This window comes from Penicillium cataractarum (assembly GCF_028827025.1).
Source record: "Penicillium cataractarum strain IBT 29864 chromosome Unknown utg000002l, whole genome shotgun sequence".
NCBI classification, from domain to species: Eukaryota; Fungi; Ascomycota; class Eurotiomycetes; order Eurotiales; family Aspergillaceae; genus Penicillium; species Penicillium cataractarum.
In genome coordinates this window covers 89,157-106,165 of record NW_026622738.1, presented here as the reverse complement: position 1 = coordinate 106,165, position 17,009 = coordinate 89,157, and the positions used below count along the sequence as shown (strand labels likewise).

The following is a 17,009-nucleotide window of genomic DNA, read 5'->3' as shown; positions in this document are numbered from 1 at the left end:
ATTCTTCGCAATGTAACAATGAAATCCGAACAAAACCAGCAAGCCAATTCAAACTCCCGAAAAGGACGACCAATTATACGATCAACGCAATCGACAGCTTCAAGATGTGTCAAAATCAAAGTTCCATCTCCACAGTCTTAGAGCTTGGATTTGTTCCACCAGATATCTGGGCGCCACATCTCGTTCAACAGTCGACTGGCGTTGACCATGTCCGGTCGAAGTTGGTCAAGTGATGAAACCCCAAGCATCTTCATGGTGATCTCGATCTCCTCAGCAAGAACTAAAATCAAGTTAGCAAAAGCTTTCAACCCCTTGAATGACGGAATCAACTTACCGTCAGTGCACTTCTCAACGCCTTCAATACCATAAGCTGCCATGGCATAAAAGTATGGCCGACCAACTCCCACAGCCGTTGCCCCGAGACACAAAGCCTTGAGAACATCGGCACCATCCCGAAGACCACCGTCGACAAAGATCTCCAACTTGTCGAATGCCTCGGGGTAGTATGTACGGGTCTCCAACAGGGTCATCAGGGCACTGGGAGCCGAATGAATCTGTCGGCCACCGTGATTGCTCAAAAGAACACCCTGCACGCCGTGTTGGACCGCCAACTTGACATCTTCCACGGTCTGAATCCCCTTCAGAACGATCGGACCATTCCACTCCTCCGAGATCCACGACAAATCATCCCAATTGAGACCGGGATCGAGGTATCCCGGTACAGGCCGGCCTCCAAATGCAGGACCAAAGGCGTTGTCAGCCGCCGCCTCTCGGACTGTCTCACGGCTACCTTGATCGAGAGCTTCTTGTGCTTGCAAGTACCGATCTGCCGTTCGTTTGCCCAGCGTAGAAGTATCTACTGTAATCCATAGACTGTGATATCCAGCAGCTTTGACCCTCCGAATCAGGGACCGAGCTAGATTCCGATCCACGGGGACGTATAACTGGAAAGCGAGCTTGGACGGACTTTGATGACCAAGTTGGCGCTGCTCGTCGAGATGAGCCTCCATGATCTCCTCCAACGGTTTGCTCGTCGCCGTGCTGACCACGGTATGTAAGCCCTTTCGAGTAGCTCCTCGTACCAGCAAGGGCTCTGCGCCTGGGTGTGCGTTACCCAGCGTTCCCATCGCCGAGACGAAGAAGGGTTGACTACCGGGTTGCCCCAGGATAGACCGGGTTGGATTCAGTGAACTGACACTCCTCATGATGCGAGGTCGGAAGTTGATTCGAGACCAGTCGTCTAGATTGGATTGGAGGGATAGACCCGAGGCTGCGCTGCTGGAGGCGTAGACCCATGCCTTGTTTGGGAGAACCTTCTTTGCGGCTGCCTCGAAGTCTTCGGTGGTGATGCAGAGGGCCAGATTGGGTGGTGATGTCTGATCGTTTGCCATGTTGTCGGTGTTTGCAGAGTTCGTGAAGTGTAGAGATGTCTAGCAAGTATAGAAGCAAAAGGCTATAAACAAGAAGCCGTATACAGTATTTCAATCGTGAAGGGACCGTTTTGAAGTATATATGGAGTGTTTTAAAATGATGTTTAAGAAGATTATTATTTCTATCATCTCACAGCCCAAGCTCCTAGGGATATAAGTATACAAAAGTACAAATGTGTCAAAGTAGATCACGTCCGAGTCCTTTCGTACGAGAAAAGCCCTGGAAAATGATCTCCGTCCGGACTTCGGCCCCGTGGAATTTCTCTCCTTCTTCAACCTCCTCCCCACCCCGGATTGACTGGCTCCTTGGAATGATCAGCTGACTCAATTGATTCTCTCTCAAAGACGGCCATCGATTGGCGAGAGTTGCCCACATCCAACGCATCGGCTATTCACCTCTTTCGTCGCAAGCCGATCGGCTGGCAGAGAAAAAACTCCACTCTCCAAGTGTCCGAACCCTTGATTGGTGGTAAATCCCGTGGGCTCACTCGGGCTCCCCCAGAACCGAACTTTGGATGCCAAAACCCGACCATCACTAAGCCGGGCTTTACCCGAGAGCAAAGAACGAGAATATGGAAAACGTGCGATCGTGAGAATCCGGGGGACATGCCCCGCCCCCGAATCACCCCCAGTCGGCCCTTGCCCGAGATGGTCAAGCGACGAGGAAGGCATTTCTAGAAGTGAGAGAGAGCTGCTGCGGCTTCAAATATCCTGCGTGGTGCCACTCGGAGGGCTTCAATCCAGGAGCCTTGACCTCTCTGCCCTGTCGGCATTTGATCGATTGACGGCAATTGAACCAGCGCCAACCAGCGTTAAGTGCCAACCAACACTAAGACCTCACGTCCAGCCACTGCTAGCCACCATGGGCTTTCGGGCCGTCGAGGATCGTCCTACCCCAAAGGAGGTCTACAACTGGCGCTTGTACTCCGAGGCAATCATCATTGCTACTGGATCATTGCTGTAAGGTGGATCGCCGGGAAGAGCGAGAGATTGGCCTTGTTAACTTGAAAATCAAATAGTTTCGGATATGACTCGGCCTTTGTGGGCACGACTATTTCACGCGAGAGCTTCCTGACCGATTTCCATATCACCAAGGCCAACAGTAGTGCCATCTCAAGCAATATTACCTCGATCTTTCAAGCTGGCGCATTCTTTGGGGCTCTTTTCTGCTTTTTCTGTCAGTCAATCGAGCCAATTCCCTACTTCTTGGAAGGAAAAACAAGAAAAGTTACTAACTCATTGCTGCTTTATAGTTACTGAGCGTTTTGGTCGAAAATGGACACTACAAATCAATGTGTTTGTATTCATCATTGGTGCGGTGATGATGACCGCGGCGACCCATCAATTGGGTCTCATTTGTACAGTGGCCCCTTGCCTTCGCCTATAGTATCATGTTCATGCCACTAACGGACAGCTATATAGACGCCGGTCGTGTGTTGACGGGTATTGGCTGCGGCGCGATTACGGCTACCGTTCCTAGCTATATTGCAGAGCTATCCATTCCCTCCATTCGAGGTATCTTGACAGGTTTCTTCGAGTGCGCCTACCAGATTGGTTCCGTGATCGGATTCTGGATCAACTTTGGTATCACGGAGAACATGTCCGCCAAGTCGTCGACAAGTTGGAGGATTCCCATGGGCGTACAGCTCATTCCCGCGGTGATTCTATTCATCGGTGGATTTTTCCTTCACGAGTCTCCGCTCTGGCTTATGCGCAAAGAGCGCAATGACGAGGCCTATCGTGCCCTCGAAACCTTGCGCAGGTTACCCGTGGATCACCCCTACCTGCAGCAGGAGATTCAGCTCATTCAGAACCGATTGAATGAAGAAGCGAGTGTCGCAAGCAAGTATGGCCAGGGACCGTGGGCTTTCTTCCGTGGTGCGATGGACGAGTTCTCGCGCCGAGGTATGCGTAATCGTGTGTTCCTCGTCTTCTGTGCTTTTGCTTTGAATAATCTTTCCGGTGCTTCTGGTATGTGATAACCCTTCCCTTGATGACTTGCTCGTCTGGACTAACCGCGTCTAGCTATCAATTACTACTCGCCTACTCTGTTCGCGTCCATCGGAATCAAGGATACGGCGCTGTACACCGGAATTTACGGTCTCGTCAAGGCGGTTGCATCCCTCATCTTCTACATTGCTTTCGTTGACAGAATTGGTCGTCGTCGCCCAGTCATTGTATCTTCGATTGTCTGCTCCCTCTGCCTCTGGTACGTCGGTGCCTATGTCAAGGTTGGTAACCCTGCCGCCGTCATTGCCGATGGCGGTACTCTGTCAGACTCCACGACTGGCGGGGGTCACGCAGCAACTGCAATGATTATGATCTACGCCGTGTTCTGGTCATTCGGCCTCAATGGTATTCCCTGGATTGTCTCTGCGGAGATTTTCCCGGGTGCCTTACGAAACTTCTCCGGCACTTGGGCGGCCCTCGTCCAATGGGCCACTCAGTTCCCGATGAGCAAATGTCTTCCGTATATGTTCAACTCTTTTGGATACGGAACTTGGTTCTTTTTCGCGGGTTTCATGGTCGTTGCCACTGTTTGGTCTTACTTCCTACTCCCCGAGACTAAGGGTTTGACGATTGATCAAATGGATATGATCTTGTACGTCTCCCTCCCACTTCTTTTTCTCTGCATTTTACTGACAATTGGTAGCGGTTACAATCAACCTGGACACCGCGGCATTCCACACACTCGCATTACCCAGACTCACTTGGAAGCATCCAATGCAGGTGCTCCTGATAAACCGACCCAGCCCGAGCATTTCGAGATTGTCTAAAGGGAAAGTCAGCGGAACAGCTATCGATTTGGTAACGAGGCCAAGTGTCAAGCATGCTGCGGATGTGGGCCTGTGATGATGATGCTGACGCATCAATTCAAATACGCACGACTTGCACTGCCTACTGTACGAATAGACTATGATTGATAGAAAGCAAAGTACATATAATTCAATATCACGTCAGAGACATAACAAGGCACTAAAGTAACAACACCGTTAAGCATAAATACAGAAAGCCATATCCCTCATCATTCATCAAGTCAACTTGAGGCCAGCTGTTCGGACGCAGTAGTATTTGCAAGCCACCAGGGCCAACATGGTCGATGTTACATGTTCTCGTTTAGAACCTAGTACGGGTATTGTTAGCAATGAGTATTAGTGCGCATGGACCAAACATACAGCATCAACATTTTCTCGGCCTTCATCTGCTCAGGTTTCTTCTCGCCTCGCATTGGCGACGTGGCCTTCGTAGTGGGAGTTGGAGTAGCCATGGACGTTGGAGTCGCACGCTTCATCGGCATTGACATAGACGAGGACATGGGCATGGCTGAAGTTGCAGGAAGATCAACTTCTTGATGGTGCTACGTATCAGAGAATATATTGATTAGTTAAATGGCCTGGCGGTTATTTGAGAGGCGAAACAAACCTGCTGGTTTCCACCGCGGGGTAGAGCGACGGCAACGGTTGCAAACAGAGCGTAAAGGACTTTGAAGTGCATCATGAATAGAATCAAGATGGGATTGGTTGGTAGTGAAAAGTGAAAGTTGGATTATTTTGAGGAAATTGGGCGACTAGGCGAAATTGGTCGAAGAACTGAATGCTTGAGAAAGAGATGACAGAGAATAGTATAAGCCTTTTATACTTGAACTTCTCTCTAGTTCAATGGTAGTTCTGATGATGCAATTATCGCTAGCAAGTAGATATTCCCACCAGAAAGGCAGATCCATTCATGAGACGTCGAGAAGGAGGGGTATAAACGCAGACCATCTACGTCAGATGCACCTCCAGGCCTCCAAGTGGTGAGAATAAGCTCACAGGAGCCCCTGCAGGACCAAATTTGCTCATAGTATTATTTGAAGCAGGCTTATTCTGATGTCAGTGGAATGTGGGCAAGGAGGGGTCCTCATGCCTGGTGACACGCATATCCTTCGGAAGTACCCCTTGATTAGCATGGAAGCATCTCATGAGGCTTGGCGTTTTTTAGCAATATGTGAGCATATGAGGAGGTCCAAACAGGCCCTTTGTTCCAATAAGTGAATGTATGGTATGGCGCATTTTGTCTAATTTTTCTGCCTTCGACAGAGAGTCGTTACGTATCTGTAAAGTACATCTAGTATATGAAAGTCTATAATTCAACTTTTAGCTCTTCTTAGCCGCATAGTATCGCCTCCAGCTTGCCCACATAAAGCAGATAGAAACGAGCAACCCTAATCCAGCTAAGCCGATTCCCATGTACAGGGCGCCGCGATATCCACGTAGAACATTGCGACCCGCGTCATTGACATGGGACTCCACGGTGCCTGCAAATCCGAGACCCAACGAGATCGAGTAGTTGATAGTGGTGGCCACGAGGGATGCAGCCAACCCTTGATGGTGGCGATGCATCGCATTGCTGAGGATGAGTGTTCCAGAGGGGAAGGACATATCCCTTTAGGTAAATCAAGCTTGTTAGCATATGACTTATGACGAGAGATTAATTGGAACAATGAAACACATACATTCCCCAGGAGGTAATCAGGCTGACGACAAAGGCCTGTGCCCAGTATGTTTGCTCCACTGGCACAGTGGCAAAGATGCATAGACCGGCTGTGAAGAAGCCCATGGCGCAGAACATGATGACGCTGGGTGGCCAGCGACCTAGCAGGAACCCAGTGACGAGGGCTGCAATAGCACCCGAAGGGGCAGCTGCTGACCATTTAGCGGTTGCTAACAATGGCGAATTTCCTTTGATGACCTCCATAAACTGGTAGAAGTAGTAAATGATGATTCCAAAACTGGACCATCCTGCCGCGATACACCCAAGGACCCATGCCAGGTCGCCAGTAAAGACCGATCGTGGTAACAACGGGCATACTGCTTGACGCTCGATGTATGCGAATATACCGAGGCTGATAAAACCCACGATAAGAAGCACGTAGGTATAGGGATTCTTCCAACCGACGAGTGCAGCCTGATTCCAGGCAAAGTTGATGAGCACAAGGCCAGAAATTCCGGTGGCCGCTCCGAGTAGATCCAGTCGCTCCCAGAAAGGGATATCATCGTCGAATCTAGGCCGGGGAGTATGAGGAATTATCAACCATCCAGCCAATGCTAGTACAGCGCAGACCATCCCCATTACCCAATATCCCCAAGGCCACCAGACGAGCTGAGCGAAGATGGACGAAAATACACCACCAACTATGAACCCTCCCGGAGCAGTTGCGCCGAAAAGGCTAAAGATCATTTCTTTGCGAAATCCCGGTGGATAGGTTCGGCCCAAGATGGCAATAGCATTGGGAAGCAACATTGCTGGTCCGATTCCTTGCAGAGCACGACAGCAGTCGAAGAAGATCTTATTCGACCAAACACTGAACCCTGCGAGCAGGGACCATAGACTAAACCAGCAGAAGCCGATCACAAATAGACGACGGTGGCCATAGACATCCCCTAGTCGGCCTGCGACTAGGATGAAGGTCCCAACGGTCAAACTGTATGAGGCAGCAAACCAACTCAGTTCGGCTGGGTTGGATGTTCCAAAGCTACGACCGATGATATGCACGGGAGCAATGGACATATTAAGACCTGCTTGGGTCATGAATTGGGCCATGCATACCACGCTAACGAACAGAATCTCCCGGGTCAAGGATTTTGGGGGTGACATCTGTGATTGCGAGGTCTCCAGTCGAGTCAAGGCCTCAGGGTCGGTGTCTCGCTGCGTGGGTGGTTTTCGTAGGTCGACTGAATGGCCCCGATCCGAGTCGGTTGACCGACTGTGGCGAGAACTATGATCCATGACTTGTGGCAGTGAGGAGAGTATATGTGATGAGGATAGGGAGTGTCAAGTCATGCGGAGTGCATATATTACCCTGTTGATTTGAGAATAGATGATCTGCAGGAGTATTGTAGTGTAAAGTGCCCATCGATTAATGTACGAGTCACCGAGTAAGTATATCTTGTTTTTAACTTCCGTCGGGAGCAGATCCGACGGAATAAACTCTGTCCATTCTCGGGAAGACATTAATGAACAATATGGAAGGAGTCTAGAACATTTGGGTTATACAAGCACTAGTGAGTTGGAATGAGGCTCTTGCGCACTATAGATCTCTTCAAGCTCTTCTGAACCTGTCATGTACAGTATACTCTAAAAATGCCATGCATGTTGATTCCACAGACTAAATTAGGAATTTGCATGTTAATCTCCGTTGATCGGAGCTTAACCCTGCGTCATCGTACTAACGGGATAGACAGGAGCCATTCTACCCACCACTCTAGACGATAAAGAATGAGATTTTATGTTGGCGGTGTTAATGATATGAGTCTAGATTTTCTCCATGGAATTTTACAACCACCCTATCACTATAAAACTGGCAGAAGTAAATATCATCCCGATGAGCTTTTTTTTTTTTTTATTAATTTAAGGTTCCTTAAAAATCAGGTGGATCCCGCGGCTGCAGTTACATAAGCATCACATGTCACGCCTTTTTTTCTCCGCGTGGACTGACTGGCGTCCTTTTTTCAAACTCCCCATTCTCGCGGCTTTTCAGCACTGCGTGCTGCCTGCTATCTGGCCATGTTCAGTTGAGCTTCAACCGGCTTTCGTGATCAGCTCGAGTTGCTGTTGCTGCCGCGTTGGAGATAACCGGCAGCCGTGGTAACCCCTCCACACTCCTTTCCCCCCCCACTCTTTTCTTCAGACAGTATGGCGGACGCTCCGCCCATTGTCTTCATCGCCAGGTACGTGAGGTTGAGTATTGTTATAACTTTGAACTTGAACTGACTTGGCTAGGCATGGCGCTCGTCTTGATGCGGCCGACAAGGACTGGCATTTGACCTCTCCTACTCCTTATGACCCCCCTCTGTCGTACGGTGGGTGGATGCAGGCGCGGGCGCTTGGTCTCCGCATTGCCAGTCTCTTACAAGACTCCGAGTTCACAGGCAAGGAACCAGAGGCTAACTCTGGCCCCTTTTCGGCCTCGGATACTCCTACAGCATTGCAACCAACCCCTGCATCCTCGGACTCGTCCCCCCGATACAACGTTATCGTCCACACGTCTCCATACCTGCGATGTTTACAAACGGCGATCGGCGTGAGTGCAGGCCTCAGTCACTCCCGTCCGGGTGGTGAAACGTCTGAGTCGGTCGGATCACCGCCCGGGTCTCAGCCTCACGCAGGAGAGGCTGGGAGTCAGGATATCCGACCGCTTCTGCGCGTCGACGCGTTCCTGGGCGAGTGGTTGTCGCCTGATTACTTTGACCAGATTGTCCCGCCACCCGCATCGGACAGGATGGTTGCCTCGGCCAAAGCTGAGCTACTTCGTCGTGCCGAGGGAATTCCGATGGTGAGAGAAATAAGATCTTCTTCGGGCCACTTCCCTGGGGGATGGGGCAGTCAGTCTCACCCAGCATCGCCAAATGAGGATGAAGACCGCCGGCTACCCTCACGCGGCTCGCCAGCTGCCACCCCTCCTGGCCAGCAACCTCAGCGACAACGGGCCAGCACCTACGATACTCTTCAGGGCCCCGCTCCGACCAACGGTGCCCCTCTAGCCTTGGGCCGCTTGAACACCGACCTCCCCTCCGCTGTAGATGCGGCTTACGTGCCCCCGACTCCCGGGTATGCAGTTTCCCCCTCGGATCCCATCCCAGCCGGCTATGTGGCGCATGCACGGGACGCTTGTACCAGGATCGACTACCAATGGGACAGCATGCGAACACCGTTCTGGGGCACGGGCGGCGAGTACGGCGAGGAGTGGAGCAGCATGCATGAGAGGATACACACAGGGTTCCAACATATGGTGGATTATTACCGCCAACCAGGGAGTAATGCCAGCGACCGATCCAGGGCCATGTCTAATGGCTCACTGCGCAAGGAAAATCCTGCCCAGACCGTGCTTATTATCATCACCCACGGAGCGGATTGTAACGCTCTGATTGGCTCCCTCGCTGGGCGTTCAGTACTCCTGGACATCGGTACTGCGTCCCTCACCATGGCAGTGCGACGGGGCCGCGTGAGGAAGAAGAGCACGACCCCAGACTCCGATCGCACGGCCATCTCTCCTACCAGTTCCTCCCCCTCCTCGCCCAGTAGTCAGGGGGATCGATCGGTCTCCCATGAGTACTCTTTACAACTCATCGCCTCAAGTGACCACCTGCGTGCGGGGGTTAACCCCTCTCAGCTCGCTTCGCTGTCCTCTCCCTCGGCTCCACAACCACTCCCGCCGCCTTCCATCCCGACCTATCGCAATCGCCTCGGCTCGCGTCCATCAGCATCGATCTTGCAAGGTTCCTTCTTGATCGATCCCACCCCGAAGACGGGGCCAAGTTCTCGCAGTTGGTCCATGAATTCTCGTCCATCCCCTACCACGATGGGTTCACGAGGAGCATCGGGCCTTTGGGGCTCTATCTCGTCCCCCACCGAGGAAGCTGATGAAGATGCCGAGGACGACTTTGTCCCGAATTTTGGAGGACCACGACCCGTGAGCCGCGACTCGTCGCCGTCCGATATTATTGTTGACCGTTCGGGATGGACGAAACAATTACCCCAGCGTACACTCTCTCAGCGTGGGCTGTGGGGCAGTGCGCCGTCCTTGGAGGATCGCGATGCGGCTTCGAGACGGCGATGGACTGTGACGGAGCAGAAACTGTGATCGCAATGACTCAGTAACGACTTCTTTCTTTTTCGTGTAGCTATTATTCTTAGGATACCTCTTTTGCATGGCGCTGGGCGTTGAACAATTGCATCTGGCCATTTCGGTCGCTTGAAATTCTATTCTTCTTCTCTTCAGGTATCCACGCGTTAAGGCACTCAGGCATCCAGGCACCAAGGAACTCAGCCACTCCCCGCCGCGGATTCCCCGGATTCCCGCTTTGTCCCACCTTCGTAAACAGCTCCCTCTTTACATCTCCTTCTGCACCCTCTATCCCTCCTTCTCTCTTCCTCTTCCCTCTTCACAACTAACTCCCACCTTGTATCAATCCTATTCCGTCGGGCTTCCATGTCAAACCTCGAGTCCGACGGTTTATCCGTCGCCTACACCTCGGACCGTACCGGCTCGCCCGATCTGCGACTAATCCACTACAATGACGTCTATCACATCGAGTATGATCGCTCGCGCCTCTCACACCTCTCACGCCTTGCGCAAACTTAGAAAATAGCTAACTAGAGCTTCACAGGTCCGGATCAGCCGAGCCCATTGGTGGTGCCTCCCGATTCCAGTCTCTCGTGAATTATTACCGCTCCGACCCGCGGTTTACCGGTCAACCTGACGTCCTCACCTTCTTCTCCGGCGATGCCTTCAATCCCAGCCTCGAGAGCACCGTCACAAAGGGTCGCCATATGGTGCCCTTCCTGAATAAAACCGGGATCGATGTAGCGTGTGTGGGTGTGAGTACGGATCATCATTATTTAGAAATGGGCTGAGCCACTGTACTGACATGGTCAGAATCATGATCTGGACTTCGGAGTGTCGCAATTTCGACATCTGTCGAGCCAATGTCATTTCCCTTGGCTGCTGGCCAACGTTCTCGATCCAGCCCTTGGAGAGGATGTTCCAATCGCCAACTGCGGGAAAACGTGCTTGCTGACCTCCTCTAATGGTATCAAGATTGGTGTGATTGGTTTAGGGGAGAGAGAATGGTATGGCCGTCTGGGAATGCGCTTGATCAGTTTTCTACATGTACTCATCTATCTCCAGGCTTGGCACGATTAACTCGCTTCCGCCCGACTTGATTTACAAATCTGCTTCCGCGACTGCGAAAGAACTGGCACCCCAACTCCGAGAACAGGGCGCAGAGTTGGTTGTCGTCGTTTCTCATCAGCGCGAGCCAAATGACAACAAACTGGCCAACAATCTGCCCCCAGGACTAGTTGATATTATTCTTGGAGGACACGATCACTACTACGCTCATACAGTTGTTAACGGGACTCATGTACTACGATCTGGCACTGATTTTAAGCAGTTGAGTTACATCGAAGCTTTTCGCAAACCTAGTACAGAGGCGGGCTGGGATTTCAACATCATACGACGGGATGTCGTACGGTCCATTCCGGAGGACCCGGCGACCATTGCCATGGTTGATCGACTAACATCCAGCCTCCAGGCAAAGCTTGAGAAGCCCGTAGGCTACACAGTCAGCCCGCTAGATGGTCGATTTTCCACCGTTCGCCAGCGCGAGTCAAATTTGGGCAACTTCGTGTGCGACTTGATGCGCTACTATTATGCCGCCGATTGTGCAATGATGGCCGGTGGGACCATTCGCGGCGATCAAATCTACCCGCCCGGTATTCTACGGCTGAAAGATCTGTTGAATTGTTTCCCTTTCGAAGACCCGGTAGTTCTTCTACGCCTTCGCGGTCGGGCTTTGTTGGATGCATTGGAAAACGGAGTCAGCCAGCTTCCGGCCCTCGAGGGTCGATTCACCCAAGTTTCCAACATTTCCTTTGGTTTCAAGCTGAATGCCCCTTCTGGCTCACGCTTAACTTTTGCGCGAGTGGGTGGACAAGCTATTGACCCGGAACGGGAATACGTTGTTGCCACACGTGGTTACATGGCTCGTGGAAAGGATGGCTTCACGTCGCTGCTGGTTAAATCCGAGGGTGGTGACGTTGAGGAACTGGTTTGCGAAGAGAACGGAGTCCTCATCAGCACTATCCTGCGCCAATATTTCCTCAGCCTCAAGGTACTCGGCAAGTGGCGTCGTTGGAGTCCGAGTCTTCGTCGACATTGGGGTTTGGTGCACCGGAGTCTGCATCGTAGTGGCTGGCTTAAACCACCCTCGGCATTGCCATCGCCAGAGACGGAGAAAGCGCCGGCTCATCGACTAGAGCTGCGACCGCCACTTCAACGAACCAGTCGCGAGGCTTACTATTATGGAAGGTTCCCTCAGGAAATTGAGCCAGCCCAGGTTGCTACCAACGGGACTAACAGCGATGCCATGGACTCGGACTCTGATGAGGACCCCGAGATCCTCACGTCGCCCATGCCAACGAGCAACTATGTGACATATCCTGCCAAGTCGTCTACGGAAGAAGAACACCGCTTAAAGCTCGCACGTCGTGTTGTTCGAAAGTGGATGCGACATGCTGGGCTAGAGCCATCGGCCCTCAACAGCATGGATGGCGAGGGTGAGTTTATCCCTCCTTGGACGTCTGGAATTTCCCCTCGGGTCGAGGGACGCATCGTGGTTGAGTGAAGACGGAGACTCTAGGGATTTCCTAGGGCTTTTGCTGAGGGGCTTTGAACAATTTTTCTTTGCACTTGGTATTGTCTTCTCCTTGCTTTCGCTTTACTGCTTTGAATCTTCGCTTTTTACGATCTGCAGGCGTTTTGAATTCTGGTCTGGCGAAGATGGATTGCATCTAATGGCTACGAGATCATGAGGGGCACTGCTGCACATAGACCAGGCGCTACATATGGCAGATACAACGGGGTGCCAAATACTTTCGGCTTATATTCTTAGACAGTGTTAATTCAAGCTCATATCAATTTTCGCATTCCATTAGGACGGTTTGCATGTTATTTTGGCATATTTATAGATGTCTATTCACATCTCAGCATCTAGATCTATGCTCTAACAATATACAGTGGCCTTTAAGCAGCCAACTCCTCGGCACCCCATCCACCACCACCAGCAGTCATGATAACCACCCGGTCATGTGTCTTCACGGAGACAGTGTTCTTGCCTCCAATATTGATGTGTCGCTCCTCACCAGTTTCAACATTCTTCGTGATCCACTGGTTCAAACCCGGTTCTGCATCTTGACCGCCCTCCAATCCATAAGGACGGTGCACACGACGCTCGGACAAGATGGAGCACTGCATTGGAGCGAGGAACTCGATGTCACGGACTACACCCTCGCCACCGGGGTTCTTGCCTCGTCCACCAGAGCCGTTGCGAAGTGTGAATTGGCGAAGGAGAGTCGGATAACGTTTCTCCAGAATTTCGGGGTCCGTAATACGAGTATTCGTCATGTGAACCTGAACACCGGATTCACCCTTCCAAGTAGGACCGGCGCCGCTGCCACCTGCGATCGTCTCGTAGTATCCGAATCCAGGGGTGATCACCTTTCCGGTTTCAGCATCGATCTTGGGGTTGGTGCCGAATGTCAGGTTGTTGCAGCAGCCCTGCGATGCTGCGCAGGCTCGGAAGGCTTTGAGGACAACGTCGGTGATGCGCTGGGAGGTGACCACGTTGCCTCCCACGACTGCAGCAGTCTTCGTTGGTGACAAGATGCTAGGAGAGGGGACGCGGATGTCAATTGGAGCCAGGCAGCCCTGGTTCAGGGGGACGTCGGCGTTGATCATGCACCGCAGACAATAGATAATGGCGGAATGAGTGATGGCAATGGGAGCGTTCCAACTGCCGTACACTTCAGGTCCAGTACCATCAAAGTCGAAGATGGCAGATCCGTTCGACCCATCAATGGTGACCTTGAGGCGAATGGGTGTACCATCATCCATGTAATCAACTGCCTCCAGAGGCTGACCACCGAACTTCTGGTGTAGCCCCTTGAGAAGATTCCGGACAGCCGTCTCGGCAGTAGCCTGAATGGCGTACATATACTTTTGCACGGTTTCAACGCCATACTCGTTGAAGAGAGTCTGAATGAGGCTGATACCTCGGGTGTTGGCGGCGATCTGTGCCTTGAGATCGGAGAGGTTGTCACTGATGCAACGTGCACCAGAGCAGCCGGGATATTGAGAGGGCTTGGTGACCAGCAACTCGATCAGACGGGCTTCGTCGAGAACCCCATCGCTGACGATCTTGTCGCCTTCGATGGCTGCACCCTCCTGCCACAGCTCTGTCGACTTGGGAGGCATGGAACCAGGTAGGATACCGCCAATGTCTGCGTGGTGACCGCGCGATGCAACGTAGAACATGATCTCGGTGCCACCGGGTCTATCGAAGACGGGGGTGATGACCTTTAGCATATAGGTTAGCAGTTATTCAAATGATGCACAATCGATGAGAGTTACTTGCCGTAATATCAGGGAGATGAGTGCCACCGCAGCTAGGGTGGTTGGCCACGAGTACATCGCCATCCTTCAGGTTGCCCAGCCACTTTTGATGCTGGTAACGCACAGCGAATTGCATCGAGCCCAAGTGGACAGGAACGTGAGGGGCGTTCGCGACAAGGCCTCCATCGGGGGAGAACAGGGCGCAGGAGAAGTCCAATCGCTCCTTGATGTTAGTCGACACGGAAGTCTTCTGAAGAGTGCGTCCCATCTGCTCGGCGATAGACATGAATCTATGTCCGAAGATACTGAGACGGATCGGGTCAATCTCGGACGATGTCTGAGTTTCTGGTGCTGAAACTGATTGAGTCTCCTTCAGAATATCGATGACGATGCATGTTTCAAGTAGGTTGGCAACAGAGTTGGGAGCCACGACAATCGTCTGGGTTTGATCAATGATAACGGCAGGACCGAAGATGCGGCTGTGCTTCTCCAATTGATCGAGCAGATACACAGGGGTGTCAATGCGCGTGGGGTGTCCGTCAAAGTAAGCAGATGTAGTGTTGGCCGGCAGCGTTGTGACATCGTGGAGATCGGCATCCTTCAGCTGCAGGAGAGGGCTGCGTTCGGTGCGGACCTTAGAAGAGGCAATCGTACGCACACGAATATCATCGACAAGCACGGCTCGCTCAGAGTTGAAGTTGAACTCACGACGGTGGCGTTCGCGGAATTCAGCCAGGAAATCTGAAGATCCTTCAGGTCGTAGGATCATGAGACTCGTGTCTGATCCTTCGTACCGCATGTTGAGGTACTGCTCATGTCGCACCTGGCTTGATGCAAATCCTTGTCCTTCCATTTCTGTTGTCGCAGTTGCGGCCATGTCATCAAATCGTTGAAGCAGACTTGAATGAGAAGAAAGATAGTCCGAAGACACCGGCTCCTGTGACTCTTTGACGACCTCTGCCAGTGCTAGTCCGTACGCTGACAGGACTGAGGAATATTTGTGAATGATGATACGCGAAATACCCAGCGAGACGGCAACAGAGCATGCATGCTGACCACCAGCACCCCCGAAGCACGCCAAATGGTGGGAGGCGGTCTCGAAACCACGGGCTTCAGTAAGATTGCGGATTGGCCGGGCCATTGACTCGTCGGCAACCTTGAGGAATCCCAAAGCAACCTCCTCTGGTGTGTACTCTGGCTGGAAGTGGTGCCGACGCTCAACGTTGATCTCTTGAGTCAATGCGAGGAACTTTTGTGCTGTGATCTCCGTGTCAAGTGGCTGGTCCTCGTTGGGACCGAACATGTGCGGGAAGTACTCGGGCAGCAGTCGGCCCAGGAACAGGTTGGCGTCCGTCACAGTGAGAGGGCCTCCTTTGCGGTAACAAGCCGGGCCAGGATGAGCACTGGCAGACTCGGGACCAACGTAGAAAAGGCCGTTGCGCCATGTGAGAATGGAGCCACCGCCAGCGGCGACTGTGTTGATATCAAGCTGGGGTGACTGGATTAGGACACCGGCAACTTTAGATCCGAAGACGTGTTCCAAGTGTCCATCGAATCGAGAGACATCGGTTGATGTACCACCCATGTCGAATCCAATAACGGGGATCTTCTCAACAGGATCCCAACTGGTGGCTGCAAATCCAACCACGCCAGCAGCGGGTCCGGATAGAATGGCCTTCAAACCGCTGAACTTGCGGAAGTCAACCAGTCCACCATCAGACTGCATGAATTCAAATCGGCAAGCTTGTTGGCTCTCCAGACCACCTTCAAAGCTGGCTGAGATGGAGTCGATATAAGTCTTGATCACGGGTGTGAGGTAGGCATCAGCTGCGGCCGACATGCCACGAGGCACGATCTTGATCATGGGCTGCAGCTTGGAAGATAGTGTGACGGAGAAGCCCATTTGCTCTGCAATCTCCCCAATCTGAATTTCATGGTCCGGATAGGCAAATGAATGTACCAGGGCAACTGAAAGAGACTGGTACCCTTGCTCCTTGAGACGCTGGAGCTCTGTCCGCACCTGGGCCAGATCTAATTCTTGCACGACGCGGAACTTCTCGCCCGTGATTCCTTCCACGATACGAGAGCCAGAGAAGCAGTTCTCATCCGCGGCAGGGTGGCATGGAACTACTCGTTCGTTGACTTCGACAACACCTTCTGGCAGCACTCCGGGTCGAGCCATGGACAGGTCAAAGATGGCTGGACGAGACTGGTCACCAATCTTGAGTAGATCCCGGAATCCCTTAGTGGTGAATAATACTGATCGAGCCCCCTTGCGCTCGAGCAATGCATTTGTGGCGACCGTCGTGCCCATTCGGAGGCAGCCGATGCGGTCGAGCTTCAACGGTTGGCCGCGGGGATGTGACTCGCCCGTTGCGAGCTCCAAGATTTGGCGAATACCCTCAGTGGGTGCATCTTGATAATGTGAAGGGTCCACTGAAAGAAGCTTAAGAATGATATCCGACCGGCCAGGCACAATTGCATGGACGTCGGTGAAAGTGCCACCGCGGTCAATGGAGATGGTGATCTTCCCTGAGTCGGTCATCATGTGTATTATGTATGTTTATTTACCAACGCAAGCGCAGGTTGAAAGCGATGGTAATATGTGACAGGGGTCTATCAGAGAGCAGCACGATAGACTCATA

The 17,009-nt window shown here is 52.2% G+C and overlaps 7 protein-coding genes across 7 annotated transcripts; 3 read left to right on the top strand and 4 right to left on the bottom strand.

Annotated features, from left to right (window-relative positions):
* Positions 1–137: 137 nt before the first annotated feature.
* Positions 138–1,391, bottom strand: N7496_002104 (uncharacterized protein; the record flags this gene model as incomplete). The annotated part of the gene is made up of 2 exons (XM_056695035.1): positions 138–280; positions 335–1,391. The coding sequence occupies 2 exons, from the start codon at positions 1,389–1,391 to the stop codon at positions 138–140; spliced, it is 1,200 nt and encodes a 399-aa protein (XP_056557247.1).
* Positions 1,392–2,292: 901 nt separating this feature from the next.
* Positions 2,293–4,207, top strand: N7496_002103 (sugar porter family MFS transporter; the record flags this gene model as incomplete). Its single annotated transcript, XM_056695034.1, has 6 exons — positions 2,293–2,390; positions 2,450–2,607; positions 2,684–2,788; positions 2,853–3,401; positions 3,456–4,032; positions 4,084–4,207. 6 exons carry the CDS (start codon positions 2,293–2,295, stop codon positions 4,205–4,207), a joined length of 1,611 nt encoding a protein of 536 aa, XP_056557246.1.
* Positions 4,208–4,547: 340 nt separating this feature from the next.
* On the bottom strand, positions 4,548–4,925 carry N7496_002102 (uncharacterized protein; the record flags this gene model as incomplete). The annotated part of the gene is made up of 3 exons (XM_056695033.1): positions 4,548–4,554; positions 4,607–4,788; positions 4,854–4,925. The coding sequence occupies 3 exons, from the start codon at positions 4,923–4,925 to the stop codon at positions 4,548–4,550; spliced, it is 261 nt and encodes an 86-aa protein (XP_056557245.1).
* Positions 4,926–5,566: 641 nt separating this feature from the next.
* On the bottom strand, positions 5,567–7,199 carry N7496_002101 (MFS transporter; the record flags this gene model as incomplete). Its single annotated transcript, XM_056695032.1, has 2 exons — positions 5,567–5,855; positions 5,926–7,199. The coding sequence occupies 2 exons, from the start codon at positions 7,197–7,199 to the stop codon at positions 5,567–5,569; spliced, it is 1,563 nt and encodes a 520-aa protein (XP_056557244.1).
* Positions 7,200–8,105: 906 nt separating this feature from the next.
* Positions 8,106–10,053, top strand: N7496_002100 (uncharacterized protein; the record flags this gene model as incomplete). The annotated part of the gene is made up of 2 exons (XM_056695031.1): positions 8,106–8,140; positions 8,193–10,053. The coding sequence occupies 2 exons, from the start codon at positions 8,106–8,108 to the stop codon at positions 10,051–10,053; spliced, it is 1,896 nt and encodes a 631-aa protein (XP_056557243.1).
* Positions 10,054–10,401: 348 nt separating this feature from the next.
* On the top strand, positions 10,402–12,598 carry N7496_002099 (putative 5'-nucleotidase; the record flags this gene model as incomplete). The annotated part of the gene is made up of 4 exons (XM_056695030.1): positions 10,402–10,505; positions 10,580–10,790; positions 10,849–11,042; positions 11,101–12,598. The coding sequence occupies 4 exons, from the start codon at positions 10,402–10,404 to the stop codon at positions 12,596–12,598; spliced, it is 2,007 nt and encodes a 668-aa protein (XP_056557242.1).
* A 398-nt stretch (positions 12,599–12,996) lies between these two features.
* N7496_002098 (5-oxoprolinase) lies at positions 12,997–16,909 on the bottom strand (the record flags this gene model as incomplete). The annotated part of the gene is made up of 2 exons (XM_056695029.1): positions 12,997–14,328; positions 14,387–16,909. 2 exons carry the CDS (start codon positions 16,907–16,909, stop codon positions 12,997–12,999), a joined length of 3,855 nt encoding a protein of 1,284 aa, XP_056557241.1.
* Positions 16,910–17,009: the final 100 nt, after the last annotated feature.